The sequence below is a fragment of the Phoca vitulina genome, unplaced genomic scaffold, assembly GCF_004348235.1.
Source record: "Phoca vitulina isolate PV1807 unplaced genomic scaffold, GSC_HSeal_1.0 scaffold2, whole genome shotgun sequence".
Classification (NCBI taxonomy): Eukaryota; Metazoa; Chordata; class Mammalia; order Carnivora; family Phocidae; genus Phoca; species Phoca vitulina.
Genome location: NW_022589705.1, coordinates 11,050,457 through 11,077,293, shown reverse-complemented (window position 1 = coordinate 11,077,293; position 26,837 = coordinate 11,050,457). Strand labels below are relative to the sequence as shown.

The 26,837-nt window shown below is 61.6% G+C and overlaps 1 protein-coding gene across 1 annotated transcript; it reads left to right on the top strand.

Annotated features, from left to right (window-relative positions):
- Positions 1 to 25,073, top strand: CELSR2 (cadherin EGF LAG seven-pass G-type receptor 2). Its single transcript, XM_032422027.1, has 34 exons — positions 1 to 3,744; positions 8,264 to 8,911; positions 10,741 to 10,963; positions 11,370 to 11,485; positions 11,661 to 11,749; positions 12,135 to 12,292; positions 12,702 to 12,865; positions 13,009 to 13,134; positions 13,499 to 13,665; positions 13,960 to 14,247; positions 14,331 to 14,505; positions 14,738 to 14,879; positions 15,012 to 15,132; positions 15,726 to 15,909; positions 16,086 to 16,187; positions 16,834 to 16,928; positions 17,162 to 17,371; positions 17,840 to 18,023; positions 18,131 to 18,259; positions 18,348 to 18,528; positions 18,685 to 18,852; positions 18,966 to 19,092; positions 19,221 to 19,421; positions 19,699 to 19,873; positions 20,170 to 20,282; positions 20,421 to 20,500; positions 20,595 to 20,721; positions 20,811 to 20,933; positions 21,555 to 21,682; positions 21,919 to 22,007; positions 22,108 to 22,299; positions 22,428 to 22,598; positions 22,742 to 22,976; positions 23,305 to 25,073. Exons 1-34 carry the CDS (start codon positions 438 to 440, stop codon positions 23,330 to 23,332), a joined length of 8,766 nt encoding a protein of 2,921 aa, XP_032277918.1. The 5' UTR covers positions 1 to 437; the 3' UTR covers positions 23,333 to 25,073.
- Positions 25,074 to 26,837: the final 1,764 nt, after the last annotated feature.

Here is a 26,837-nt window from a genome sequence, read left to right as displayed (position 1 = left end):
ACGCGGGGCGCGAGCGGCCGGCGCGGGGCTGTCGAGGACGGCCGGGGTCCGGGTGCGTAGCTCTGCGGGCGCAGGTGGGCCATCCCGCGGGGGCGAAGGGGGCACCTCGGGGCTCGGGGAGTCGGCAGGGCCAGGGGCGCGCGGGGCCCGCGGGCGCAGGTGGCGAGAGCCGGGCGCGCAAGTGGAGGCGCAGCGCCAGCCCGCGGTGGTCGGGGTGACCCGGGCGCGGGCCGGGATCGGGGAGCAGTGCGAGCCCGGGTGCGTCGGAGGGCTCAGCGCCGGGCCCCGCCGAGGCAGCAAGGCGCAGGCCCCGAGGGGCGCACGAGTGGCCCCCGGGGACCGGCGCCCCGGCCCGGGCATGAGGCGCGGCGGGGCCGGCTGGAGCCGGAGGAGGAGCCGCCGCCGCAGTTGACCCGGCCGGCCGGGAGCAGGGAGAGATGCAGAGCCCGGCAGCCCGCGCCCCCCTTCCAGCGCCACCGCCGCCGCTGTTGCTGCTGCTGCTGCTGCTGCTGCCGCCACTGCTGGGAGACCAAGTGGGGCCCTGTCGTTCCCTGGGTCCCGGGGGACGTGGTTCCTCAGAGGCCTGCGCCCCCGCGGGCTGGCTCTGTCCAGCCTCAGCCTCCAACCTCTGGCTCTACAGCAGCCGCTGCAGGGATGCAGGGACAGAGCTGACTGGCCACCTGGTGCCCCACCACGACGGTCTGAGGGTCTGGTGTCCAGAATCCGGAGCCCACATCCCTCTGCCGCCAGCCCCCGAAGGCTGCCCATGGAGCTGTCGCCTCCTGGGCATTGGAGGCCACCTCTCCCCACAGGGCAAGCTCACCCTGCCCCAGGAACACCCGTGCTTAAAGGCTCCCCGGCTGAGATGCCAGTCCTGCAAGCTGGTGCAGACCCCAGGGCTCAGGGCAGGGGAACGGTCAACAGAAGAGTCCATGGGCGGGCGTCGGAAAAGGAATGTGAATACAGCCCCCCAGTTCCAGCCCCCCAGCTACCAGGCCACCGTGCCTGAGAACCAGCCAGCGGGTACCCCTGTGGCATCCCTGCGGGCCATTGACCCAGATGAGGGTGAGGCAGGCCGGCTTGAGTACACCATGGATGCCCTCTTTGATAGCCGCTCCAAACATTTCTTCTCTCTGGACCCAATCACGGGCGCTGTAACCACAGCCGAGGAGCTGGATCGTGAGACCAAGAGCACCCATGTCTTCAGGGTCACGGCGCAGGATCATGGCATGCCCCGACGCAGTGCCCTGGCCACACTCACCATCTTGGTGACTGACACCAATGATCACGACCCTGTTTTCGAGCAACAGGAGTACAAGGAGAGCCTCAGGGAGAACCTGGAGGTTGGCTATGAGGTGCTCACTGTCAGAGCCACAGATGGTGATGCCCCTCCCAATGCCAATATTCTGTACCGCCTATTGGAGGGGCCTGGAGGCAGCCCCTCGGAAGTCTTTGAGATTGACCCTCGCTCTGGGGTGATCCGAACGCGTGGCCCTGTGGATAGGGAAGAAGTAGAATCCTACCAGTTGACGGTGGAGGCAAGTGACCAGGGTCGGGACCCTGGTCCACGGAGCGCCACAGCCGCTGTGTTCCTATCTGTGGAGGATGACAATGACAATGCCCCTCAGTTCAGCGAGAAGCGCTACGTGGTCCAGGTGCGCGAGGATGTGACCCCGGGGGCCCCGGTCCTCCGGGTCACAGCCTCGGATAGAGACAAGGGCAGTAACGCCCTGGTGCACTATAGCATCATGAGCGGTAATGCTCGGGGACAGTTTTACCTGGATGCCCAGACTGGGGCTCTGGACGTGGTGAGCCCTCTTGACTATGAGACGACCAAGGAGTATACCCTACGGGTCCGGGCACAGGATGGCGGCCGCCCCCCGCTCTCCAACGTCTCTGGCCTGGTGACAGTGCAGGTCCTGGATATCAATGACAATGCCCCCATCTTTGTCAGCACCCCCTTCCAGGCTACTGTGCTGGAGAGTGTCCCCTTAGGCTACCTGGTTCTCCACGTCCAGGCCATCGACGCCGATGCCGGTGACAACGCCCGCCTGGAATACCGCCTTGCTGGGGTTGGGCATGACTTCCCCTTTGCCATCAACAACGGCACAGGCTGGATCTCTGTGGCAGCCGAGCTGGACCGGGAAGAGGTTGATTTCTATAGCTTTGGGGTGGAAGCCCGAGACCATGGCACCCCAGTGCTCACTGCTTCAGCCAGTGTCAGCGTGACCATCCTGGACGTCAACGACAACAACCCCACCTTTACCCAACCAGAGTACACGGTGAGACTCAACGAGGATGCGGCCGTGGGCACCAGCGTGGTGACAGTGTCGGCTGTGGACCGCGACGCGCACAGCGTCATCACCTACCAGATCACCAGCGGCAACACCCGCAACCGCTTTTCCATCACCAGCCAGAGCGGTGGCGGGCTGGTGTCGCTCGCCCTGCCGCTGGACTACAAGCTCGAGCGGCAGTATGTGCTGGCGGTCACTGCTTCCGATGGCACGCGGCAGGACACGGCCCAGGTGGTCGTGAACGTCACTGACGCCAACACCCATCGTCCCGTCTTTCAGAGCTCCCACTATACGGTGAATGTGAATGAGGACCGGCCGGCAGGCACCACGGTGGTGCTGATCAGTGCCACGGACGAGGACACGGGCGAGAACGCCCGCATCACCTACTTTATGGAGGACAGCATCCCCCAGTTCCGCATTGATGCGGACACAGGGGCTGTCACCACCCAGGCTGAGCTAGACTATGAGGACCAGGTGTCCTATACCCTGGCCATCACCGCCCGCGACAATGGCATTCCCCAGAAGTCTGACACAACCTACCTGGAGATCCTGGTGAATGATGTGAATGACAATGCCCCTCAGTTCCTGCGTGAGTCCTATCAGGGCAGCGTCTATGAGGATGTGCCCCCCTTCACCAGTGTCCTGCAGATCTCAGCCACTGACCGTGACTCTGGCCTTAATGGCAGGGTCTTCTACACCTTCCAAGGGGGCGACGATGGAGATGGTGACTTTATCGTGGAGTCCACGTCAGGCATTGTGAGAACGCTTCGGAGGCTAGACCGTGAGAACGTGGCCCAGTACGTTCTGCAGGCTTATGCGGTGGACAAGGGGATGCCTCCGGCCCGCACGCCCATGGAAGTGACAGTCACCGTGTTGGATGTGAACGACAATCCACCTGTCTTTGAGCAGGACGAGTTTGACGTGTTTGTGGAAGAGAACAGCCCCATTGGGCTGGCTGTGGCCCGCGTCACAGCCACCGACCCCGACGAAGGCACCAATGCCCAGATCATGTACCAGATCGTGGAGGGCAACATCCCTGAGGTCTTCCAACTGGACATCTTCTCTGGGGAGTTGACGGCTCTGGTGGACTTGGACTACGAGGACCGGCCCGAATACATCCTGGTCATCCAGGCCACGTCGGCTCCGCTGGTGAGCCGGGCTACAGTCCACGTCCGCCTGCTTGACCGCAATGACAACCCACCGGTGCTGGGCAACTTTGAGATTCTTTTCAACAACTATGTCACCAACCGCTCGAGCAGTTTCCCTGGGGGTGCCATTGGCCGCGTGCCCGCCCATGACCCTGACATCTCAGACAGCCTGACCTACAGCTTTGAGCGGGGGAATGAACTCAGCCTGGTCCTGCTCAACGCCTCGACGGGCGAACTGAGGCTGAGCCGGGCATTGGACAACAACCGTCCTCTGGAGGCCATCATGAGTGTGCTGGTGTCAGGTAAGGAAGGGCCCAGGTGGCGTCGGGCGGGGGTGGCCCTTGGGGGAGGGCCCAGGCAGCTGTCCAAGGAGGAACCGCTGACCCGCCTGTCTGCCCAGTGCCTGGCACAGAGGCTGAGGGGCGAGAAGGAGCTTGGGAAGGAGCCCTAGGAATCCTGGCGGCTGGTGTAGGCCCCGCCTGCCGCTGTGGGCTGGGCTGGGCGGCTTTGGTTGGCTGCCCCCTGCCTACCACCCTGTGACGTGGCAGGGGAAGTGTTGCGGGGCGGCCCTGGCTATGGCTGCCAAGATTGTGAAAAAAGGCGCGTGGAAGACTGGGGGGTCCGGGAGAGCTGGGGGAGGGGTAGAGAGGACTGTGGTGTGGTGTGGGGTGTGGGGGGAGGTGGGGGGGAGGTGAGCCAGTCCCCTCAGCACCCCTTCATGCCCAGCAGGCTATTCCTGTGATCTCATAACAGCCTTCTGACAGAGCAGAGGGCCATGGGGCACAGGGTTGCCGCCGAGGGGTCAGGACCCTGCAGTCGGGCCTCTTCTGGCCCCTTCTGGCTCCCGGCTGAGCCCCAGACTGGCTGAGGGGGACTTTGTCTAGTGCATTCTTTTCCCTCCAGGCAGAAAGAGCCTGGCCTGGCTATCCCTTCAGAGCTCCCGCAGGAAGTGAAGCCCGAGCTCATTGTCTCTGTCCAAACAGACCCCACTGTCAGAGGCCATGGTTCGGGGTCCAGCTTGGGGGAGGGGCTGCAGTGAAGCCAGGGGCAGGCTGAGGCCTCCTGGGGCCGCTTGCCACCCCATGGGCTGTTTTAGGATGCTAGGCCTTCTTTGCTGGCTGTGACCAGTCTGGGCTCGGGGAATGGGGTGTGGGACCAGGATGAGCCAGGGGACTGGTGGCCTTTGAGGGTACAGCCCCCTGCTCCGGTGGGGAGAGAACAGAGTCCTGGGGCGTGGGAGCCTGGCCGGGACCCAGGCTGGGCATTCCTGCTGCTTGGCCAAGCGCTCAGCCTGCAGACTCCCTGGACAGAGGGTTGGGGGAGGAGAGTTGACGGGGGTGGGCGGCATTCTGTCTTCTCTGTCAGCTATGGGGAGTGGCAAGGAGGAGGCCAGCCCCAGGTTGTGGAGTCCCTTCCCCAAGCTTGGGAACGACTGGCAACCCCCATGAGGGCCCCTTGTTAGGGGTACCCTGCAGATGGATGGGCCAGGGTACCCCACTCCAGACACATCAGGGAGGGGAAGAAGAGAAGAGTCTGGCACCCCTTTCCTGTCACCCCAGGGAATCTGGGCCTGGAGGGGAATGAGAGACATGTGGGATGCAGGGTGTGGCTTCAGCCCCCTCCCCGCTCTGGGTCCTTCCTGGACAGATGCGTCTCCTGCCCCACTCCTCAGGTGGCCATAGGAGCCCGGGCAGGTGAGGTTTTAGAGGTCATAGACAAGGTTCTGTGCCTCCTGAGGCTTCAGTTTCCCTTCAGGAGGAAGTGAAGGGCTGGAGTTCCTGGATCCTGGATCCTTCTCTGTGTTGGGAGAAGCAAGCAGCGGGGAGGGATGGAAAAGAAGGGGCTCTTCCTCTTGTCCTCCCCACAGCCTGTCCTAGGTGAGAGTGGCAGGACACTGAGGAGGCCTGCCCAGCCTTCAGGCTCCTACCAGGGCAGGGCCCCTGACCACAGCTCCCCTAGAACAGAAGGGAAGGCCTCGGGCTGGCCCTCTAGCCCTGGCCCCATCCTGTCCCCTCGGCCCTGACCCTTGGAAGCAGTCACCACGGCAACCCCAAAGTTCAGGGAGGCTGGGGTGAGGGGGAATTGACTCCCACTGCCCCTTTGTTTCCCTTCTCTTGTTCTTTGTCTCTCTTTCTTTCCTGCCCCTGCCCGTGCCCATGGGGGCCCTCCTGCTCTGCCCCTCTCCGTGGCCCTCTCCCGATCTCCTGTGTGGCTCTCTCCTCCTTTCCCACTTTCTCCATTGCTGGCTCTTTTCCTGGATCTTTGTTTTCCCCTGTTTAGTCTCCACGTTCCTGCCTCTCTGCCTTCCCCCTCTTCTTGTCCCCTGTGGCTGAAGCTGCCCCCGCTTGGGCTGGATGGCTCTCCTGAAGCCCCAGGTCTCCCTGCCTCTTTCTTACCCTGCTGGGACACACAGGAACTCCTGTGCATGGCCCGGTCAGCTCCCAGAGCGGTAGACCCTGTCCAGGCCCACAGCTTCCACTGGCACATCTGCCAGGGGAGAGAGGCTTGGAGTCTGATTCTGCCACAGTCTGGGACCTGGGACCCCTGTTCCCACCCTGCCTTGGCACCTGAGGGGTGACCCCGGTCAAGGCAGGGGAGAGGAACAAAGAGCAAGGACTGAGCAGTAGGTTGATTGCTGGGGATGGGGGACCACAGAGGAGGGGGCAGGTGGCCACAGATGGTAGACCAGATGGGAAGCAACAGAGACACATTGGGTGAGGGGCATGGGCGGGGCCTGGGACTGCTGAGGGGAGGCACAGGGAGGAGTGCTTGTTCCCAGGGCTGAGTGGTGGGGAGGTTTCTCTCGCTCATGGGCTTTGACTGCCTCCCTCCTTTCCCTAATCAGTTAGGGGCACTGGGTGGACTCTGGGGCCACTTTCTGCCTGGAGGGACTCTCCCATCAAGGAATCACTGGGCAGAGTCACCAAGTACACAAGAGCTCTGTGCCAGGTCCACACCTCAGTGCAGGGTGGTCTGAAAGCAGGAGGAAAATAGAGCCTGAGGTCATCAATCTGGGCAGGCTTCCTGGAGTAGGTGAGCTTGGGGCAGGTGAGAGAAGTAGGAGGACTGTGGACTGGCATGTTCGGTGGCTATAGACAGGAGTGGGAGGAGCAGGAGTGGGTAATGACAAGCAAGCTTGCTGGTGAGAGCTGGCGGGCTTCTGCAGCCTCAGGCGATGAGGCTGGAGGGCAGGTGGGTGGACGGAGGACAGGGCTGAGATGGGTCTCTGCCTTCAGCCTTCCCAGGCTCAACTGAGCTGCCTGGGGTAGTTAGCCACCTCAAATAGGTATGGAAGCAGAATCTACCCCCAGGTTCCTCTCCTACTCCCGCCCCACCCCAGAAACACCATCTCCTGACCCGTTCCTGCCAGGCGGTCCTTTTCAATATCAACTCAGGGCCCCTGCTGTGTGTGTGTGTGTGTGTGTGTGTGTGTGTGTGTGTGTTTAAGATTTTATTTATTTATTTATTTGAGAGAGAGCGAGAGAGGGAGCATTGGGCTCGATCCCAGGACCCTGGAATCATGACCTGAGCTGAAGGCAGATGCTTAACCGACTGAGCCACCCAGGTGCCCCCCACAGCGCCACCCCCACTGTGTTTTAAAGACCATTTCTTCACTAGGGAGACATCAACATCTTAGTATTTACTGAACACCTACTATGTGTAGAACATTGTAATAAATAAAAATATGAATACCCTTTAGGGCCCTGCCAAGCCATTTCCCCCTCCCCACTGGCCTCCAGCTTTCATTTCTGAGCTAAATAAAATCCATTGCCGTGTATATGTGCATTCAGGTGTGTGTGGTACTTCTGGGCGTAGCGTGTGGGTGGAGTGAGACACTAGTGTGTGTTAGCGTCCAGCTGTTTGTAAGTGAGCATGCGGCCTGCAGGTGTGGCAGGCATTCGGGCATAATGTGTGAGCCAAGTGGGCGATGAATAGCTGGAGGCCCAAGGCCAGAGGAGAGATCAGCCTAGTGGGGCTCTTCTGGGGTTTCAGATTGGAGAGCTGCCCAGGCCCTTCCATCTCTGCCCCCCCCCCCCCCCCCCCCCCCCCCCCCACAGCATCAAGGCAATGGGTAGTGCGGCCTCTGGTAAGGTGGCTCAGCTGGATTTCCTGGGGTGAGGCCCCCCCCAGGCTATCTTCGGCAGCCTGGAGAGTTGGGCGGGAAGAATGCTTTGTGTGGGGCGTTGCTATGGGGATAGCAGGCCTGCGCCCAAGCAGCTATGGGGCTCAGTGGGAGGGGGACTGGGTGGCCCACTGACCCAGTTCACCCCCCCCTCTGCTTTGGTGGGGGAGGAGGGAGCACAGCCAGGGTCAGGGTTATAGTAGTGTTGAGATATAGAGGCCAAGGGGGAAGAATGATTATTTTTGTGGATATCTTTTGGTGCTCTGGGCCCTGTAGAAAGGTAAGAAATAGGCAAAATCGGGTTCTTGTGCAGGGAAGCCCCAAATCTGGTATAAGGGAGCAAGACTCATGGCTTGGGCAGGGAGAGGCGCACAAACATTAAAAAATGTACCGTTCTTCACAACGGAGGGTTTTGGGAAAGTATGCAAAGAGAACTTCTGAAAATCAAATCGCCCTAAGTGTCTATGGGGCCTGATCCCTCAAGGTGTGGCTTGCCTACAGGTGCCATACATGTAGTTTCTTGGGCACCTTTTGCCAATTAGAAAAGGGAGTCCATTGTGGCAACTGGGCAATGCAGGGCTGGATCTCAGCTCCCACTCCCTTCTCGGGGTGCTCCTGCCCAGGGCTAGGTCTATGGCTTGGCACCCCTGCCCTCCCCAGCTCCACATCAGGTCCTGACCCATGTCGTTTCCCCGCAGACGGCGTGCACAGTGTGACTGCCCAGTGTGCACTGCGGGTCACCATCATCACGGATGAGATGCTCACGCACAGCATCACGCTGCGCCTGGAGGACATGTCGCCGGAGCGCTTCCTGTCACCCCTACTGGGTCTCTTTATCCAGGCGGTGGCGGCCACGCTGGCCACACCCCCAGACCACGTGGTGGTCTTCAACGTGCAGCGGGACACCGACGCCCCTGGCGGCCACATCCTCAATGTGAGCCTGTCCGTGGGCCAGCCGCCGGGGCCCGGGGGCGGGCCGCCCTTCCTGCCCTCCGAGGACCTGCAGGAGCGCCTGTACCTCAACCGCAGCCTGCTCACGGCCATCTCGGCCCAGCGCGTGCTGCCCTTCGACGACAACATCTGCCTGCGCGAGCCCTGCGAGAACTACATGCGCTGCGTGTCGGTGCTGCGCTTCGACTCCTCCGCGCCCTTCATCGCCTCCTCCTCGGTGCTCTTCCGGCCCATCCACCCCGTCGGGGGGCTGCGCTGCCGCTGCCCACCCGGCTTCACGGGCGACTACTGCGAGACCGAGGTGGACCTCTGCTACTCGCGGCCCTGCGGCCCCCACGGGCGCTGCCGCAGCCGCGAGGGCGGCTACACCTGCCTCTGTCGCGACGGCTACACCGGTGAGCTGGGGCGGCCTGGCGGGCTGAGCGGGCTAAGGGCCGGGGCGGCCTCGTTCCTTTCCGGAGTAAGGTGGCGGTGACCCTGGCCGCCCGCAGATCTCGCTTGCTTCTCCACGACCTGTTGGGGAGAGAGGAGGGGGGAGCCCTTCTTCTCCGAGCTCCCCCCCACCCCCCACCCCCCATCTCAGGCAGCACCAGCTCTAGAAGCAGCCCGCTTGGGTTTATATTCCAGCTTTGCCACTAGTAGTTGCGTGACCTTGGGCAAATTACTGAATCTCTCTGTGTCTCAGTAGTTTCAGTAGTTTCAAATGGAGATAATGAATCTACTTACAGCCTAGCAGAGTTGTAAGGATTAATTTAATTAACTTAATACATGTAAAGAGCTAGCCCTTGGAAGGTGTTGGCTGTGATTTAAGAGACCCCTGGGATCCGGTGACTTGTTCTGCGTCTCACCTCACAGCTTGACTTAGCCCTGAAGCTGGACCTGGGACCTGGTCTCCTCCCACCACTGAGAGAGTTACTTTTCTGGGCTCTAAGTAGTGCTTTTCTTCCCAGGCATGGAGGGGAAGGCATGGAAAAAACTGGAGGGGTTTGGGTGCGGGGTAGAGTTGGTTCTGAAGGTCGTTGTAACTGTGTGACCCTGAGCAGAATAGCTCCACCCCTGCCCAGGTGCTGGAAGAAGGGTCAGGCCTCGGGGTTGGCCTGTGACCTGGGTCTTTACACATCCCCTCCCCAGCCTTTCCCTGGGAGGCTCACTGCCTCTGCTTTGTGCCCCTGCCCCTGCAGGATCCTGTTTCTCCTCAGGACACCCCCTTCTCCTCTCCGCCATGCGCCCTTCCTTCCCAGATAGGTTGGGCCTTATTCTCTCTCCTCCACAGCCATGCCCACTGGCTCCGCCAGCAGGGGCAGGCAGACCCCACCGCCTTCCCTGCTGCATCTTCCTGCCCAGAACTTGCCAGACTTGACTCCTCTCAGCTGCTGCTGTGGGTGGGGGTGGAAGGGAGGGGAGGGCTTGGGGGATGGGAGGGGAGTCTTTGTCCAAGAGGATGGGGAGGGGGGCTTAGAGTAGGCGAACAACAGTTTCCATGGAAACAAGAGCCAGTCACTAGGCACAGGAGCTGAGAACCTATCTCTAGAATCTGGGAATGGGGAGGGAGAGAAAGGGGTGGATTTTCCCATCTGATGTTGTTGGAATTTTCAGCTCCTCCACTGAAATCCTGGTCTGCTCCCAAGGCTCAGTCCCCCATTCTGTCAGTATCTCCCAAGTGCACAGAGGGCCTCAGTCTGGACCCCAGGGCTCAGGGTGGGAGTTCTCTGCCCCATTCCCAGGAGTCCCCAGCTTCACCTCACCCCCCCTGCCCCCCAGGCATAACTGACAATCCAAGTGGAAGCCTGGTCTCATCCCCAGAGAGGGAAACTGATCTTGGCGCCTGACAGGGACAAAAGCACCAGTGGGAGGGAGGGAGGAAGGGGGTTTGGCGCCAGCCCTGGTGTTGTCCTGCAGGCTCTTTCCTCCATGCACATTCACCCCTGTGGGAACAGAACAGCCCCTAGCTTGCTCAGTAGCCGTGACACCAAAGGCTAACTAGGACCTGGGCCTTGTGACCGGGGTCCCGGCAGGCCTGTGCGCTTGAGCCCCAAACAGGAGTACAGAAGGGCCTGGGAGCTCCAAGGAACTTGCAGGGCAGCAGTATAATGGGATGGTAGTGAGGATGCTTGGGAGAACTTGGGAGTGTTGCAGGAGGTACGGCTGGGCCCGGGGGAGGCATCCCAGGTCCCCTCCACCTTCTCAGGCACTTGGTACTCACCCTGCCTTTCCCCCTGCCAAGGTGAGCACTGCGAAGTGAGTGCCCGCTCAGGCCGTTGCACGCCAGGTGTCTGCAAGAATGGGGGCACCTGCGTCAACCTGCTGGTGGGTGGCTTCAAGTGCGACTGCCCGTCTGGAGACTTCGAGAAGCCCTACTGCCAGGTGACCACACGCAGCTTCCCTGCCCGCTCCTTCCTCACATTCCGTGGCCTGCGTCAGCGCTTCCACTTCACCCTGGCCCTCTCGTGAGTGGCTCGGCCCTGGGGGGTGGGGTGGGGAGGGTGCTGGGAGCCTGGGGTGTCTCCCCCTCTACAGGCAGGGTGAGAGGTCGGGCAGCGAAAGTGCTGGGAGCAGGTTGTTGGCAGAGCCGGGTCGGGCACTTTGCCAGCAGGCCTTCCTCACCCACCAGGGTCCGCTGACCACTCCTCCTACCCACTCTCGACGGTGGGGAGCCAAGGGGTCAGGGTTCTGTTTTCAGTTCTGGTGTGGGCTCATTGTCCACACTTGAGCTCCATGGCCCACGGAGCCAAGGGCCACGGTGTCAGCTCTCAGGAGGGTCCTGAGTAGGATCAGGGGCTAGTTAGGTGGCTGGGGTGGTCGGGGTTAGGTGGGTGCCCCATTCCCTGCCCCCCACCCCCAACTCCTGCTCAGGTTTGCCACCAAGGAGCGTGACGGACTGCTGTTATACAACGGGCGCTTCAACGAGAAGCATGACTTTGTGGCCCTCGAGGTGATCCAGGAGCAGGTCCAGCTCACCTTCTCTGCAGGTGACCCCGGTTGCTCCATGTCCTTGCCCATCTCCCAAAGGCCCTAGGTGTCTTGGCCCCCGACCCCAAGTCACACCCCCCCCAGCCAAACCTGGGCCCGGTTCCAACCATGAGCACACCGTCCCCATTCCCAGCCCTCGCCTAGTGTCCCAGCTCACCTGGGTCCTTTCCCCAGGGGAGTCGACCACCACCGTGTCCCCGTTCGTGCCTGGAGGGGTCAGTGACGGCCAGTGGCACACAGTGCAGCTGAAATACTATAATAAGGTGGGTGTCACAGGGGGTCAGGGGGTCGGAGGGTTCTGTCCTTGGCTCAGGTGCTCAGACCGAGGTGGCGCTTCATCCAGGGGGGGCTGGTCATGGCGCTTCTGGCCTAAAGGGAGGGAGGGGGCGTGGGCTGGGCTATTCCCCTGCCATCGCCAAGTAGTGCTCGATGCTCAGTGTCCTGTTAGACAGGCACGGACTCCGGTGAATGTCAAGGAAGGCAGTTAAGCACGTATGTCCCGTGAGCACGCTGAATGGGCACGTGTGTGTATATGCACACGCGTGTGTACAAAGGGGTGTCCGCAGGTGCTGGTGTCTCTGTACCTGGCCCCTGGACCTCGTGGGCTCCTTGTTCACGGTTCCCCTTCTCTGCCTTCTCTGCCCACAGCCACTGTTAGGGCAGACGGGGCTCCCGCAGGGCCCATCAGAACAGAAGGTGGCTGTGGTGACGGTGGATGGCTGTGACACAGGGGTGGCCCTGCGCTTCGGAGCTGTCCTGGGCAACTACTCCTGCGCTGCCCAGGGCACCCAGGGTGGCAGCAAAAAGTGAGGGGGAGAGGGCTGGGGCATGTGGTGTGGTGTGGGGCCAGGTGGGCAGGTTGAGAAGGTGGGCCTTAGGGGGCCCGGAAATGGAAACCAATCCAGATGGAGGCCCTCCCTCACCTTGCTTCCCCTAGTCCCTGCTCAGCCTTCTGCAGGGCCTGGGGTCGGGGGTGGAAGCAGCAAGATGAGGAGACTAGAGTAGGTGTCATGGAGCGGCCTGGGGGAGGGGTGGGTATGAGAGGGGAGTGGCTCCAGGTTGGGGTGCCTCCCTTCCCCTGTGCTGTTCTTCAGGGCCCCTCAGGCTCCTGCTTAGGCCCTTCCCCGCTCTGGCCTGGTGGAAGGAAGAGGGAAGGAGGAAGGGCCAGAAGCCCCACCATTGTGCCTCATGTTGCCACCATTCTTGCTCCGCCAGGTCTCTGGATCTGACGGGGCCCCTGCTGCTGGGTGGGGTCCCTGACCTGCCCGAGAGCTTCCCTGTCCGCACGCGGCACTTCGTGGGCTGCATGAGGAACCTGCAGGTGGACAGCCGGCACGTGGACATGGCTGACTTCATCGCCAACAACGGCACCGTGCCTGGTATGGGAGCCTGGGGTAGGGGCCGGGCCAGGAGCCCTGGGCAGAAAGGAGGGCTGTGGGGACGTGGTGGGGGTTTCAGAGGGCCCTCCAGCCGCAGCTCTTCTGTTTGGAGCCCCGAGCCGAGCCCCTCTCTCTCCTTCTAGGCTGCCCTGCCAAGAAGAACGTGTGTGACAGCAGTACTTGCAACAATGGGGGCACCTGTGTGAACCAGTGGGACGCATTCAGCTGCGAGTGTCCTCTGGGCTTCGGGGGCAAGAGCTGTGCCCAGGGTAGGAGAGGCCGCCAGCAGAGGCCAAGGCCCGAGAGCTGTCAACAATGCTGGGAACACCGGCAGGGTCGGGGCAGGCACTGGGCAGGGCCCAGCCAAGCTGGGCTGTGGGTGGAAAAGCATGTCTGGGCAGAGCCCTGAGAGGGTAGCACTGGAGACAAAGGGCCCAGTCAGAGGCAGGCCTGGGCACAGTGTGGGGCGGGCGCAGGACAGGTAAATGCTCTGGAGGGCGGGGCCGGCGAGGGGAGTGGGCACTGGGAGAGGCAGTGCCCTGGCTCCCGTGGAACCACCACCTCTGAGCATCACACCCCCTGGGGCACTTGGCCGCTCCACCCCTCAGAGTCTGCCTTCATCTGCCTCCCCAGAAATGGCCAACCCGCAGCGCTTCCTGGGCAGCAGCGTGCTGGCCTGGCACGGCCTCTCGCTGCCCATCTCCCAGCCCTGGCACCTCAGCCTCATGTTCCGCACACGCCAGGCCAACGGTGTCCTGCTGCAGGCTGTCACCAGGGGGCGCAGCACCATCACCCTGCAGGTGATGCAGGGAGGGGTGGGGGGGGTAGGCGGGCCCTGACCAGGGCAGCTGTGGCCTCCAGGGGGCTGGTCAAAGAGGGCTAGGCGGGGTCTTTTCTTTCCCCGAGGAAGAGGCGGCTCCGTCGGCTTGTTGGATCACTGCTGCCATCTATTGGCCCCGAGGGAAATAATACCGTTTCCTCTGTGGCCTCAGCGGGGCTGTAGGATGGGTTTGGTGGTCCAGGCGGGAGGGCAGTGGGCTGGAAGAGCCGATGAAGGCAGGCTGCTGACCCTCTTTTCTTTTCTTCTGGTGAAGCTGAGGGAAGGCCACGTGGTGCTGAGTGTGGAGGGCACAGGGCTCCAGGCCTCGTCTCTCCAGCTGGAGCCAGGCCGGGCCAATGACGGCGACTGGCACCATGCACAGCTGGCACTGGGAGCCACTGGGGGCCCCGGCCATGCCATCCTGTCCTTCGACTACGGGCAGCAGCGGGCAGAGGGCAACCTAGGCCCCCGGCTGCATGGGCTGCACCTGAGCAACATTACGGTTGGGGGCGTGCCTGGGCCAGCCGGCGGTGTGGCCCGCGGCTTCCGGGGTTGTTTGCAGGTGAGCATCCTCCTCTGCCTTGCCATCCTCCCCACCTGGAGGCCCGCGCCACGGAGGGCCAACATCGCTTCTCTCCCTCCCAGGGTGTGAGGGTAAGCGAGACGCCCGAGGGGGTTAGCGGTCTGGATCCCAGCCGCGGGGAAAGCATCAATGTGGAGCCAGGCTGCAGCCTGCCAGACCCCTGTGACTCGAATCCGTGTCCTGCCAACAGCTACTGCAGTGATGACTGGGACAGCTATTCCTGCAGCTGTGACCCAGGTGTGCCAAGGATCCGGGGAAATGGGCAGGTGGGTGGGCGCCGGGGTCTCACTTCGGCTCTGCTGTGTGGCCTGAGGCCAGTCACATGACCTCTCTGAGCCTCGTCTCCTGCACTACAAAGCCGTAGCCAGCTGGTAGGATTCTCAGGTGGAAGGAGGTGGCGTGAAGGCAGGTTTAAAGAAAGTGCCAGGGCAAGGTGGGGATTGAGCCTCTCTCATCTTTACGGTCCCAGGTTACTATGGTGACAACTGTACTAACGTGTGTGACCTGAACCCATGTGAGCATCAGTCTGTGTGTATCCGAAAGCCCAGCGCCCCCCACGGCTACACCTGCGAGTGTCTCCAGAATTACCTTGGGCCATATTGTGAGACCAGGTAAGTGGACCAGGGCACGCAGCAGCCTGTCTCTGGGGTGTCCCTCAGAGTACCGGGAACTGGGCTGAACATGGCTGCAGCAGACGGGGTGTGGCGGAGGGAGCTCATGTCCGCCTGGGCCCCTCTCTGCAGGATTGACCAGCCTTGCCCCCGTGGCTGGTGGGGACACCCCACGTGCGGCCCGTGCAACTGTGACGTCGGCAAAGGCTTCGACCCAGACTGCAACAAGACAAGCGGCGTGTGCCACTGCAAGGTGACAGCCCGGACCCGGGCCCTTGAGGGGGGGCGGTGGGGAAAGCCTTCCTGCCGAGAGCTCAGGGCTGTGTGCCCTTGCTCTGATGGGGGGAGGGGGACAAGTGGCCACGTGCTCCCACGTGTCTGCGGTTTGGGGGTACCCAGGACCAGTTCTTTACCAGTGAGCTCTAGGCCAGCTATACTGGTTGGTTGCAGCCCGCTCTGATGGTTGGTGTCTCACTGATGGACTACACTGCAAATCATTACCAGTTAAATATGTTTTTTTTAAGATTTTATTTATTTTGTGAGAGAGCGAGCGTACATGCGCAGGAGTGGGGGAGGGGGAGGGGCAGAGGGAGGAGCAGTCTCCCCGCAGAGCAGGGAGCCCAATGCGGGACTCGATCCCAGGACCCTGGGATTGTGACCCGAGCTGAAGGCAGATGCTTAACGACTGAGCCACCCTAGTGCCCCTAAATATTTTGAATACCACTCCTGGGAGGACCTGAAGTCAGCGAGCCTCTCTCTAGAGGGACCACAGCCCAAAGGACCCCTGAGCATCCCGGAGAGAGAGAGCCTGAGCCAGTGACCCTCGTCGTCTGTCCTCCCTTTCAGGAGAACCACTACCGGCCCCCTGGCAGCCCCACCTGCCTCCTCTGTGACTGCTACCCCACGGGCTCTTTGTCCCGCGTCTGTGACTCTGAGGATGGCCAGTGTCCATGCAAGCCAGGCGTCATTGGGCGCCAGTGTGACCGCTGTGACAACCCGTTTGCTGAGGTCACCACCAATGGCTGTGAAGGTGGGGTTCCCATGACGGGTCGGCGGCTCTCCTGCTGCGTGCCAGGTCCCGGCGTCCCAGAGGGACCAGGAGCAGGGGCCGGTTGCAGGCCCGGGGCTGCCGAGGGAGGGCTGGAAGCCCAAGCCGAGCTCCGAGGGGACAGCTGCCCCCGGGTGACCCTGTGTGCTTCCTTGCAGTGAATTATGACAGCTGCCCACGGGCCATCGACGCTGGGATCTGGTGGCCCCGTACCCGCTTTGGGCTGCCTGCTGCTGCCCCCTGCCCCAAAGGCTCCTTTGGTAGGTGCTGGAAGCCTAGCATGTGATATTGTGGACTCAGCCTCTCCTCCCTGGGACGAGGGCGGGAAGCCCCTGGCTGCAAATCCTGGGACCGCTCCCTGGTCTCCAGGTCCTTCCTTGGTGCACTGTTCCTCTGCTCCCAAGGTTGCCTGGATGAAGGGCACCTACATCTTGAACTCTTATCAAAAATGCTGACAAACCTGCAGTGTGCCTGCCACGGGGCTGGGTACTAGAGATTCGAAGACAAATCACACAGTAGGGGCTGTCGGGTGCTATTCCAGGGGACACGGCCCCGGGATGGGGGCTGGTGCTGGTCCTTGGATCGATGACAAACACAGTTCATAAGCAGAGAGTGGCAGAGAGCCCAAAGTGGTGGCTGCAGAGGGGCAGCGATGTCTGGGGGCTCGAGGAGGACGCACGCCCCGTGCTCCTGGAGTCCTCGTTCGGGCCGGTCTGGCAGAGGTCTTGGCTCTAGTGTTCTCTACACCTGTCCTCCTCTTTTAACCGGGGCTCCAGGAGGGCAGGGCCCTTGTTTGCTTGTCTCCTGTCTCTGGCCCATGAGGTGCTGGCCCCCAGGAACTCAGGCAGGTCCCAGAGGCCTCCTGTGTCTCTCCTGAGGCCTGTTCTCTGGGCTTCCTTCCCCCAGGCACCGCCGTGCGTCACTGTGATGAGCACAGGGGGTGGCTCCCCCCAAACCTTTTCAACTGCACATCAGTCACCTTCTCAGAGCTGAAGGGCTTTGTAAGTGAACTTCCTCATGTCTAGCTCCTCTCTCCCCTCCCTGCTGCCAGCTTTGAGAAAGGGGCTTCTGGAATTCCAGCCCCTGTCTCCTGGGGCCTCCACCTGGAGTGGCCATTTCTCCCCTTTCCTGAGGCCCTTTCCTTCCTGAGTTCCAGCTCTGCCCTCGGGGGACCTCACTGCTGCCCTCCTGCGCTGACCTCCCTTGCTCCCTGTCCTGTCTGGCTCCATCCTAGGCCGAGCGGCTGCAGCGGAACGAGTCGGGTCTGGACTCGGGGCGCTCCCAGCGACTGGCCCTGCTTCTGCGCAATGCCACGCAGCACACGGCTGGCTACTTCGGCAGCGACGTCAAGGTGGCCTACCAGCTGGCCACGCGTCTGCTGGCCCACGAGAGCGCCCAGCGGGGCTTCGGGCTGTCGGCCACGCAGGATGTGCACTTCACCGAGGTGGGGCTTGGATGGGGCAGGGCTAGCTGGTTAGATGGGGTTCATGGTGAGTGAGCCTGCTCCTGGGGCAACTTGGGGGCCATCCCTGCCTTTGGGGAGGGACCTCCCAGCTGGCGTGAGGCCTCCAGGAGCTCCCTTGAGCCATGGAATTTAGAGCATCTCTTTCCAGCCCTTTCCCTAGTAAGGTGCTGATAGAAACTAACGTCTGTATTGGGGCCTGGTGTGACCAAGCTCCTTGGAGCAGAGGCCCCCTGCCCACGGTGCCAGGGTGGGGAGGAATCAGCGTCTAGTACCTGTGCAGGGGTCCAGGCCCAGGGCCCGGGAACTCTTAGTTGCAGGAGGAGGAGGGAAGGTTTGAGGGAGGGGTGTGGCTGGGTGGGTAGGCCGGGCTGGTCTAGGCACAGGTGCGGCCTGGTGGTGGGGAGGAGAAGGCGTGGGGCTATAGCACCCTGACCGCGCTCACCCTAGAACCTGCTGCGGGTGGGCAGCGCCCTCCTGGACGCGGCCAACAAGCGGCACTGGGAGCTGATCCAGCAGACGGAGGGCGGCACCGCCTGGCTGCTGCAGCACTACGAGGCCTACGCCAGCGCCCTGGCTCAGAACATGCGGCACACCTACCTGAACCCCTTCACCATCGTCACGCCCAACATTGGTGAGACGGGCGCAGGGCGGGGTTTGTGGACGGAACCCCGGGCACGGGCGGCTGTGCTGGGGGCCCCCCTGCCTGAGCCTGGCTCTGACCTGTGACCCTCTCCCTAGTCATCTCTGTGGTTCGCTTGGACAAGGGGAACTTTGCTGGGGCCAAGCTGCCCCGCTATGAGGCGCTGCGGGGGGAGCGGCCCCCAGACCTTGAGACAACGGTCATTCTGCCTGATTCTGTCTTTCGAGGTCAGTGGGGAGCTACAGGGTGGGTCAGGGGCCCGGCTGGGGCATCCCTGTGCAGGGCCCTGCTGAGTGGACACTGTCCCGATCCCAGAGACGCCCACCGTGGTCCGGCCCGCGGGCCCTGGAGAGGCCCAGGAGCCTGAGGAGCTGGCACGGCGTCAGCGGCGGCACCCAGAGCTGAGCCACGGGGAGGCTGTGGCCAGTGTCATCATCTACCGCACTCTGGCCGGCCTGCTGCCCCATAACTATGACCCGGACAAGCGCAGCCTCAGGTGAGCAGCTGCGGAGACAAGGAGGGGGCGGGGATGCACGGTGGGCGGGTGAGTGCTGAAGCCTGGGGAGAGGCCGGGGTGGGGGTATCCCCGAGGGATGCTGTCCCCTCAGCCACGAGACTGCCACAGTGACTGCGCCTGCCTGTTCCTCGTCAGAGTCCCCAAACGGCCAGTCATCAACACGCCCGTGGTGAGTATCAGCGTCCATGACGACGAGGAGTTTCTGCCCCGAGCCTTGGACAAGCCGGTCACGGTGCAGTTCCGGCTGTTGGAGACGGAGGAGCGCACCAAGCCCATCTGTGTCTTCTGGAACCATTCCATCCTGTGAGCCTGCGCTGCCCTACCCCCAAGGCTTTGGGCGGAGAGCCAGGCCCCTGGGTGCCTTCCCCTGCTCGCGCGGCCTGACCCTTCTCCCGCCCCACCCCACCCCCCCGCAGGGTCAGTGGTACGGGTGGCTGGTCAGCCCGAGGCTGCGAGGTCGTCTTCCGCAACGAGAGTCACGTCAGCTGCCAGTGCAACCACATGACGAGCTTCGCCGTGCTCATGGACGTGTCCCGGCGGGAGGTTGGACCCACTGTGGGGGGCTGGGGGGAGATAGCCGCGGAGCTAGGGGTGGGGGCCCAGGGCCCCGGGCTGGATGCTCAGGCCCGGCCCTTCCTAATTCGCCTGGCCTCCTGCCACCTGCCCTGCAGAATGGGGAGATCCTGCCGCTGAAGACACTGACATACGTGGCCCTAGGGGTCACCTTGGCTGCCCTGCTGCTCTCCTTCCTCTTCCTCACCGTCCTGCGTGCCCTACGCTCCAACCAGCACGGCATCCGACGGAACCTGACTGGGGCTCTGGGCCTGGCGCAGCTGGTCTTCCTCCTAGGAATCAACCAGGCTGACCTCCCTGTAAGATGGCTCTCCTCCCCCAGACACCGTCCACAGCTTCCAGTCCTCTCGGGCTCCCTGCCCCGGTCCCTGCTTCTGCAGCAGAAACTCTGATAGAGCCCAGCCCAGCACCCAGCCCACGGTTTCCTCTTCTCGAGCTCCCCCTCACTTCCCCGGCACCCTAGAAGTATCTCCCTCTGGCCCACACCTCCCGAAGCGCCACCCAGCGCCCCAGCCCTGCCCCTGTCCGTGCCCTGGGGGTGCCCTGGTCACTGACCTGGCGTGACCGGGCCCCCAGTTTGCTTGCACAGTCATCGCCATCCTGCTGCACTTCCTATACCTGTGCACCTTCTCCTGGGCCTTGCTGGAGGCCCTGCACCTGTACCGGGCCCTCACCGAGGTGCGCGACGTCAATGCTGGCCCCATGCGCTTCTACTACATGCTGGGCTGGGGCGTGCCCGCCTTCATCACAGGTACTCCCCACCCCCTTCCCGGGCCCGGGGCTCTATACCTCTAGGCCCTGGGTCCACCTTCACGCCACGTTCTCCCCACCCACATCGCCATGCCCCAGGCCGAGCCCTCCTCTCGGCCCCCGAGGCTCCCCATCAGGGACTGGGTCCCCCCTCCTACAGGGGTCGGCACGAACACTGGGACACAGGGTGGGTGGAACCCTTCATCCTCTGCACCTGGCCCCGTGAGCCTACATGACACCTGACTGATTCCCGAGGCCCTACCACCCCTTCCCTTGCTGTTGTCACCATACCCCCAGGTCTAGCCGTGGGCCTGGACCCTGAGGGCTATGGGAACCCTGACTTCTGCTGGCTCTCCATCTACGATACGCTCATCTGGAGTTTTGCTGGCCCTGTGGCCTTCGCGGTCTCGGTAGGTGCTAGAAAGCAGGCTGGGGGCCAGCAGGCTGCGTGTGCCCTCAGGATCCCCTTTAGGAATGGTGCAACTGCTGGGCCCCCGTGGGCTGGGGTAGAAGCTGTCTGTCCCCTGATGATCCCCCTCCCTTGGTAGATGAGTGTCTTCCTGTACATCTTGGCGGCCCGGGCCTCCTGTGCTGCCCAGCGGCAGGGCTTTGAGAAGAAAGGCCCCGTGTGAGTACAGGGTGTGGGTGCCCGGGCAGTGGGCAGTGGGCAGGCAGGGGCGCAGGGGGCCTCCGGGCCAGGCTCACAGCCTCCCCCTCTCCAGCTCGGGCCTGCGGCCCTCCTTCGCCGTCCTCCTGCTGCTGAGCGCCACGTGGCTGTTGGCGCTGCTCTCTGTGAACAGTGACACCCTCCTTTTCCACTACCTCTTTGCTGCCTGCAATTGCATCCAGGTACCCGGCCGTGCCCTGTGGAGGTGGGAGGTGAGGCCTGCCTGTGGGGTGCCCAGACAGGCACTTAGCTGCCGCCTGTTGCCTGCCAGGGCCCCTTCATCTTCCTCTCCTACGTGGTGCTTAGCAAGGAGGTCCGGAAAGCACTCAAGTTTGCCTGCAGCCGCAAGCCCAGCCCTGACCCTGCGCTGACCACCAAGTCCACCCTGACCTCGGTGAGGGAGCCGGGGGCCAAGGAGGTGGAGGGCTCTCGGGCCGGGTGGAAGAGGCAGGAGCCCCAAGGAACTTGTTCTCTGTGCTTCGTGCCCCACTTTTTTTCATCCTTACATCCTTTGCTGGGGGGAGGAAGGGCTGGGGAAATGGTATGTGTGGCCTGGGAAGAGCGGGATTTGGGGGTGGGGAGGAGGATTTTGACTCAGGAGCGATGGGAGTGGAACTAGGAAGAATAAGGTGAGGAAGGGGCCAAGACAGGTGATGCACTCACGGATACCCAACATCTGAGGATCCCTGGTCCATCTTGGTAAATTTTCTGTCTCCTAGCACATTCTTGGCAGATGGTTTTTGACCAGGAAGCCCTCTCATATAGCCGAGTCCAGGGTACTTGGGGTGCACAGGGCTTGCACAGCTATGGGAGAGCTGCAACCACTCTCAGGCCCTGATATCGGGCGGGGGGGGGGGGGGGGGGGGGGGGCTGTAGAGATGTGGGGCCTCTCTCTTCCAGACCTGGGCACGTGGGAGGTAGACCTTGGGACAAGCTCCCTTGGCCCTTCCACTCCCAATCCTGGGGCCGCCCCGTGCTGCTCCCCCACTTACTGAGCCCTCTGTTCCCTGCCTAGTCCTACAACTGCCCCAGCCCCTATGTGGACGGGCGGTTGTACCAGCCCTACGGAGACTCAGCTGGCTCCCTGCATAGCGCCAGCCGCTCGGGGAAGAGTCAGCCCAGCTACATTCCCTTCTTGCTGAGGTGAGCGCTGGTGCTGGGGGCGGCGGCCAGGGGCAAGGAGCACCACGCGTGCTAGAAGCCAGGCCAGCCACCTGCTGGGAGTTGAACAGCGCACAGGGTGGCCGACACGGGTGGCAGCTTAAATTAGAAGCGGGAGGGGCACAGGGGCAGGAACTGGGAAACCGGGGAGAGAGAAAAGAGTGGGACCCTGGGTAAGGGGCTGGGCTGGCCCCTCCAGCGTGGTCTTGTCTTCGCAGGGAAGAGTCCACACTGAACCCTGGCCAAGGGCCCTCTGGCCTGGGGGACCCAGGCAGCCTATTCCTGGAAGGTCAAGACCAGCAGCATGGTGAGAAAGGAAGCTCCTGCTGGCCAGTGGGGGGCAGCCGCTCTTGTGGAGGGTGTGCAGAGGGGCAGGGCTCAGCTCTGATCTCTTCCCCTTCTCCCAGACCCTGACACAGACTCTGACAGTGACCTGTCCCTGGAAGATGACCAGAGTGGTTCCTATGCCTCTACTCACTCATCAGACAGTGAGGAGGAGGAAGAGGAGGAGGAAGAGGCCGTCTTCCCTGGAGAGCCGGGCTGGGACAGCCTGCTGGGGCCTGGCGCTGAGAGACTGCCCTTGCACAGTACCCCCAAGGGTGGGCCAGCGCCAGGGCTGTGGCCTTTGAGGGGGCAGTGGGAGGGCAGAGAGCCAGGGATTCCTAGGGTGGTGACTTGCCTAGTTGCCTGCCTTCTTTGGGCCTTACCTACTTCCTTTCTCCACCAGATGGGGGCCCAGGGCCTGGGAAGGCCCCCTGGCCAGGAGACTTCGGGACCACAGCAAAGGAGAGTAGTGGTAATGGGGCCTCTGAGGAGCGCCCATGGGAGAATGGAGATGCCCTGCCTCGGGAGGGGTCCCTTGGCCCCCTTCCAGGCCCCTCTGCCCAACCTCACAAAGGTGAGTGGGGCATGCCCAGCTGCCGTGCTCCCCCATTCGGCACCCTCACACCTCACATTCGCCCTGTGGCTGGTAGGGCTCCCTAGGGCAGCCCCCTGATCCCACCGCCTGCTCCTCATGGCACCTGCCCCCCTGGCCCGCAGGCATCCTCAAGAAGAAGTGTCTGCCCACCATCAGTGAGAAGAGCAGCCTTTTACGGCTACCCCTGGAGCAAGGCACAGGGTCTTCTAGGGGCTCCTCAGCCAGCGAGGGCAGCCGGGGCGGGCCCCCTCCCCGCCCTCCACCCCGGCAGAGTCTCCAGGAGCAGCTGAATGGGGTCATGCCCATCGCCATGAGTATCAAGGCAGGCACGGTGGATGAGGACTCGTCGGGCTCCGAGTGAGTGGGGCTGGCTGGGTGGGACAGGGTGCAGCCCCACAGAGGCCCTGGCTGGGCTCGGAGCCGCTTCCAGGCCTCCCCAGGCTGCTCTGGCAGGCAGTCGGGGGACGAATGGGCTGGTGTAGCCCAGCCCCCTTACTGTGATGTGCCCACAAACCATGGGGGCCCATGGGGTCAGCTCAGGCCTGCTTCAGGCAAAGTGAGGGAGGGTGGTGAGCTGGGGTTGCTTTCCTGTTTCCTTCTCCTGGTGAAAGCTTCTCACTGTCTTCTCTGCTCCGACTAACCCCCTGTCTGCCTTTTCTGTCACTTTCCTTTCCTGCCTCTCCAGATTTCTCTTCTTTAACTTCCTGCATTAACCCCGGGCCGGTGGTTCCTACACCCTGAGGCTCCCTTACCTTCCCCAGCTGCACTCATGCCCCCACTCCTGTCTTGTGCTTTATCCTGCCCCTGCTCCCCACTGCCTGCCCACAGCAGCGACGAAACGTCCATCTGAGGAGCCTGGGCCTTGCCGGGAGGGGCACCCACCCCACCCAAGGCCATCTAGTGCCAACTCCCTCCCCCACCATCCCCTTCACTGCACTTTGGACCCCTGGGGCCAACATCTCCAAGACAAAGTTTTTTCAGAAAAGAGGAAAAAAAAGAATTTAAAAAAGGATCTCCACTCTTCATGACTTCAGGGATTAATTTTTTTTATATGCTGGAAACTGACTCCCCTTTCCCTTCCCAAAGAGGATAGGACCTCCCAGGATACTTCCCAGCCTCTCCTCAGTTTCCCATCTGCTGTGCCTCTGGGAGGAGAGGGACTCTTGGGGGGCCTGCCCCTCGTTTGCCATCACCAAAAGGAAAGGACAAAGCCACATGCACCCAGGGCATCGGGCCCTGCAGGCTGCACCCCGGCGGGGCTTCAGTATGGGGAGGGCGTCAAGGTCGAGGGCACTCCTCACCCTGCCTGTGCGGCCCCTCCCAGGAACTGCAAAAGCCCCGTCCAGAGAGGGGGCCGAAGGACTCCGCGCCCCCGGACCCCCAAATGCTGCATGAACACATTTTGAGGGGAACCCGTGCCCCTGGGCGGAGGCCGGGCCACCCCAGCCCCTCTCCTTTCCCTGGACTCTGGCCACGTGCTGCAGCCCGGGCGTTTGCTCAGTTCGCTGACCCAAAAGTGCTTCATTTCCCTGCCTGACCCGCCCCGGGAAGGCCAGTCATGTGTTTAGTTGCGCTTCTTTGCTGTGGTGTGGGTGGGACGGGGCGGAAGAGTAAGTCCGGGGCTGGCTTGGTTGCCCCCAGAAGTCTCAAGCACAGGTCTCAAGTCTGGGTTCTGGTGTCCACGTGGCCACCACCACCGCCCCCCCCACCTCCGCCAAGATCAGACAAATCCCACTTTGTCTGACCTACTGTGGCCTCTGCGACGTGTTCTATTTTTAACCCCTTTTCGGAATTGGCTCTCTTCTTCAAAGGACCAGGTCCCGTTCCTCTTTCTCCCCCTCTCCCACACCCATCCCCAGCTCCCTGCGAAGAGAGAGTTAATATATATTTTTATTTATTTGCTTTTTGTGTTGGGATGGGTTCGTGTCCGGTCCCAGGGGGTCTGATGTGGCCGTGATGGGTTGGGTGGGCAGCCAGCAGTCCTGGCGTGGGGGCCTGAGGCCCTTCCCTTTGCTCCAGGCTCTCATCTCCTGCCTCCTCTCCTCCTGCCGCCTCAGTTTTGCCAACCGCTGTTCGTTTGAGTTACCATGTACGCTGAGCATGTATTCCCCACTTGTCACTGACTTTCCTCTGGAGCAGGTGGCTAGAAAAAGAGGCTATGGGTGGGAAAAAAAAAGTTCCTGTTTCTCATGTGTAAGGCTGGTTACTGGCTTTTCTGCCATGGATTCTCCCCCTGAACTCTCCCCTCAGCAATTCCTACAAAGGGTTAAAAATTTAACTGGTTTTTAACTACTGATGACTTGACTTAAAAAAATACAAAGATGCTGGATGCTAACTTGATACTAACCATCAGATTGTACAGTTTGATTGTTACTGTAAATACAGTAGGGTTTTGTGTTTGTTTTTTTTCATTTCCCCATACTACTGAATAAACTATAGTTCTGTGCGGGTTGAGGGCTGTCAGCCTGTGCTTCTGTGGGTGCCCTGTGCTTCCAGGGAGGCTCTGGAAAACAAGAGCAGGCAGGGCCGTGGGACGGCCAGGAAATCAGGGGACTCGGATGTCAAGTGGCCAATGAGCTAGCCCCCACTACCAGCACCCCAGTAGTGCTCCCCGAATAGCCTCATCGGCTCAGAGCCCATGTCCTGGCATGTCCAAGGAAGATGTGGCAGGTGGCAGGAGAGTATCCTTTTCATCAGGACAAGAGGGACTCGTGTCCCTGGGGAGGCTGCAAAGAGAAGGCAGGTTTCCAGTCCAGCCCCTTCGGGCTGAGTCCCGGGGACAGAATTCAGGAGACAGGGAGGGCAGGGTGGCTGAGTGGCTCAGTGATGAGGTACCTCCTGACTCCACTCCTCTGGGTCATTGTGTTTTCCCATCGGAAATGAAGCAACAATTCACACTCAAGCCACCTCCGTGCTCTGCCACATTACTTCCTTTCCCAAGTTTTGTGTATTTCAAAGGTCTGTTCAGCAAACTAGCAGGGGAATTAACATGGGGGCCATAGAGGGTAGTGATTAAGAGCACAAACCTTGGAACCAGACCCAGTGACTTAAGCTCTCTGAGCCTTAGTTTCTCTGCCTGCAAAATGTGGATGATAATAGCATCTGCCTAATTGAGCTTTTATGAGAATTAAATGAGTTAACACATGTAAAGTGCTTAGAACAGTTCGCAGTGCATAGTTAAGAGGCCAGTAAATGTTGGCTTCCTGCATTGTTGCTCCTGGGGAGGGGTGGGGGTAGAGCGCATACAGAGAAAAATAGCCAGCCCCAAAGGGAAGTAAGCAGGCAGCTGAGCAAGAAGGGCCGCTGTGGCAGGGGGCCTCCTCCCTAGCCGGCAAAGTCTACTGGATGTTGCTTAAGCAGGTTTGGAGCAGGATGGGGGTGGGGCAGGTGGGGGTTATGAAATTCAAGACTGACCAAGGGCAAAGGGAACATGCCTTGTCCTTTCCGGCCACCAGGTGGCAACAGCACACGGGTCTGCCTCCCAAGCCACACACACGTGCCATCTGCTGGCCACACCTCAGGGCTTGCCTAGGCGCGCTGGCCTTCCAGAGCTTCGGTCCCACTGGGAGTCACCAAGGGCCCTGCTCACCAGATGCCAGCGCAGGACTCAGCTGCAGAACACACCTGAGGTTTTCTTGCCTCTGCCAAATTTCTCCAGAGCCAAATAGTGTGTTTCCACATCCCCTCCCCTAGCTCAATTCTTCGACTCCCAGAGCCTGTAGGAGTTGCTGCAAGAGGCTCAGGGAGAGGGGCGAATGCTTAGGCGGCTGCCACTGTAATAGAGGTGAATATGTTCATTGAACCTGACGATCAGCCATAGGAAGGAGACAGCAGTGGAGGGCCTCTGTCTGGGGAAGGACATTTCAGTGCCTACGGGTGCTGATGGGCATATATGTGTGGGGCGCGGGGGGCACCAGCTGACACTCCACTCCCTTTGTTCAGTTGCCTACTGGCTTCCTTAAGTCATAGCCCAGCCTTCAAAGAGGGAAGTTCTCTCAAAACTCACAAGGAATTGGGGCACCTGGGTGGCGCAGTCTGTCTAGCGTCTGACTCTTGGTTTCGGCTCAGGTTGTGATCTCGGGGTTGTGAGATTGAGCCCCGTGTTGAGCCGCGCCTCGGGCTCCACGCTTAGAGCAGAGTGGAGTGGCAGGTGGCAGGAGAGTATCCTTTTCATACTCTCTTAAGGTCGCTTGAACTCTCTGCTAATTCATTTCTTTT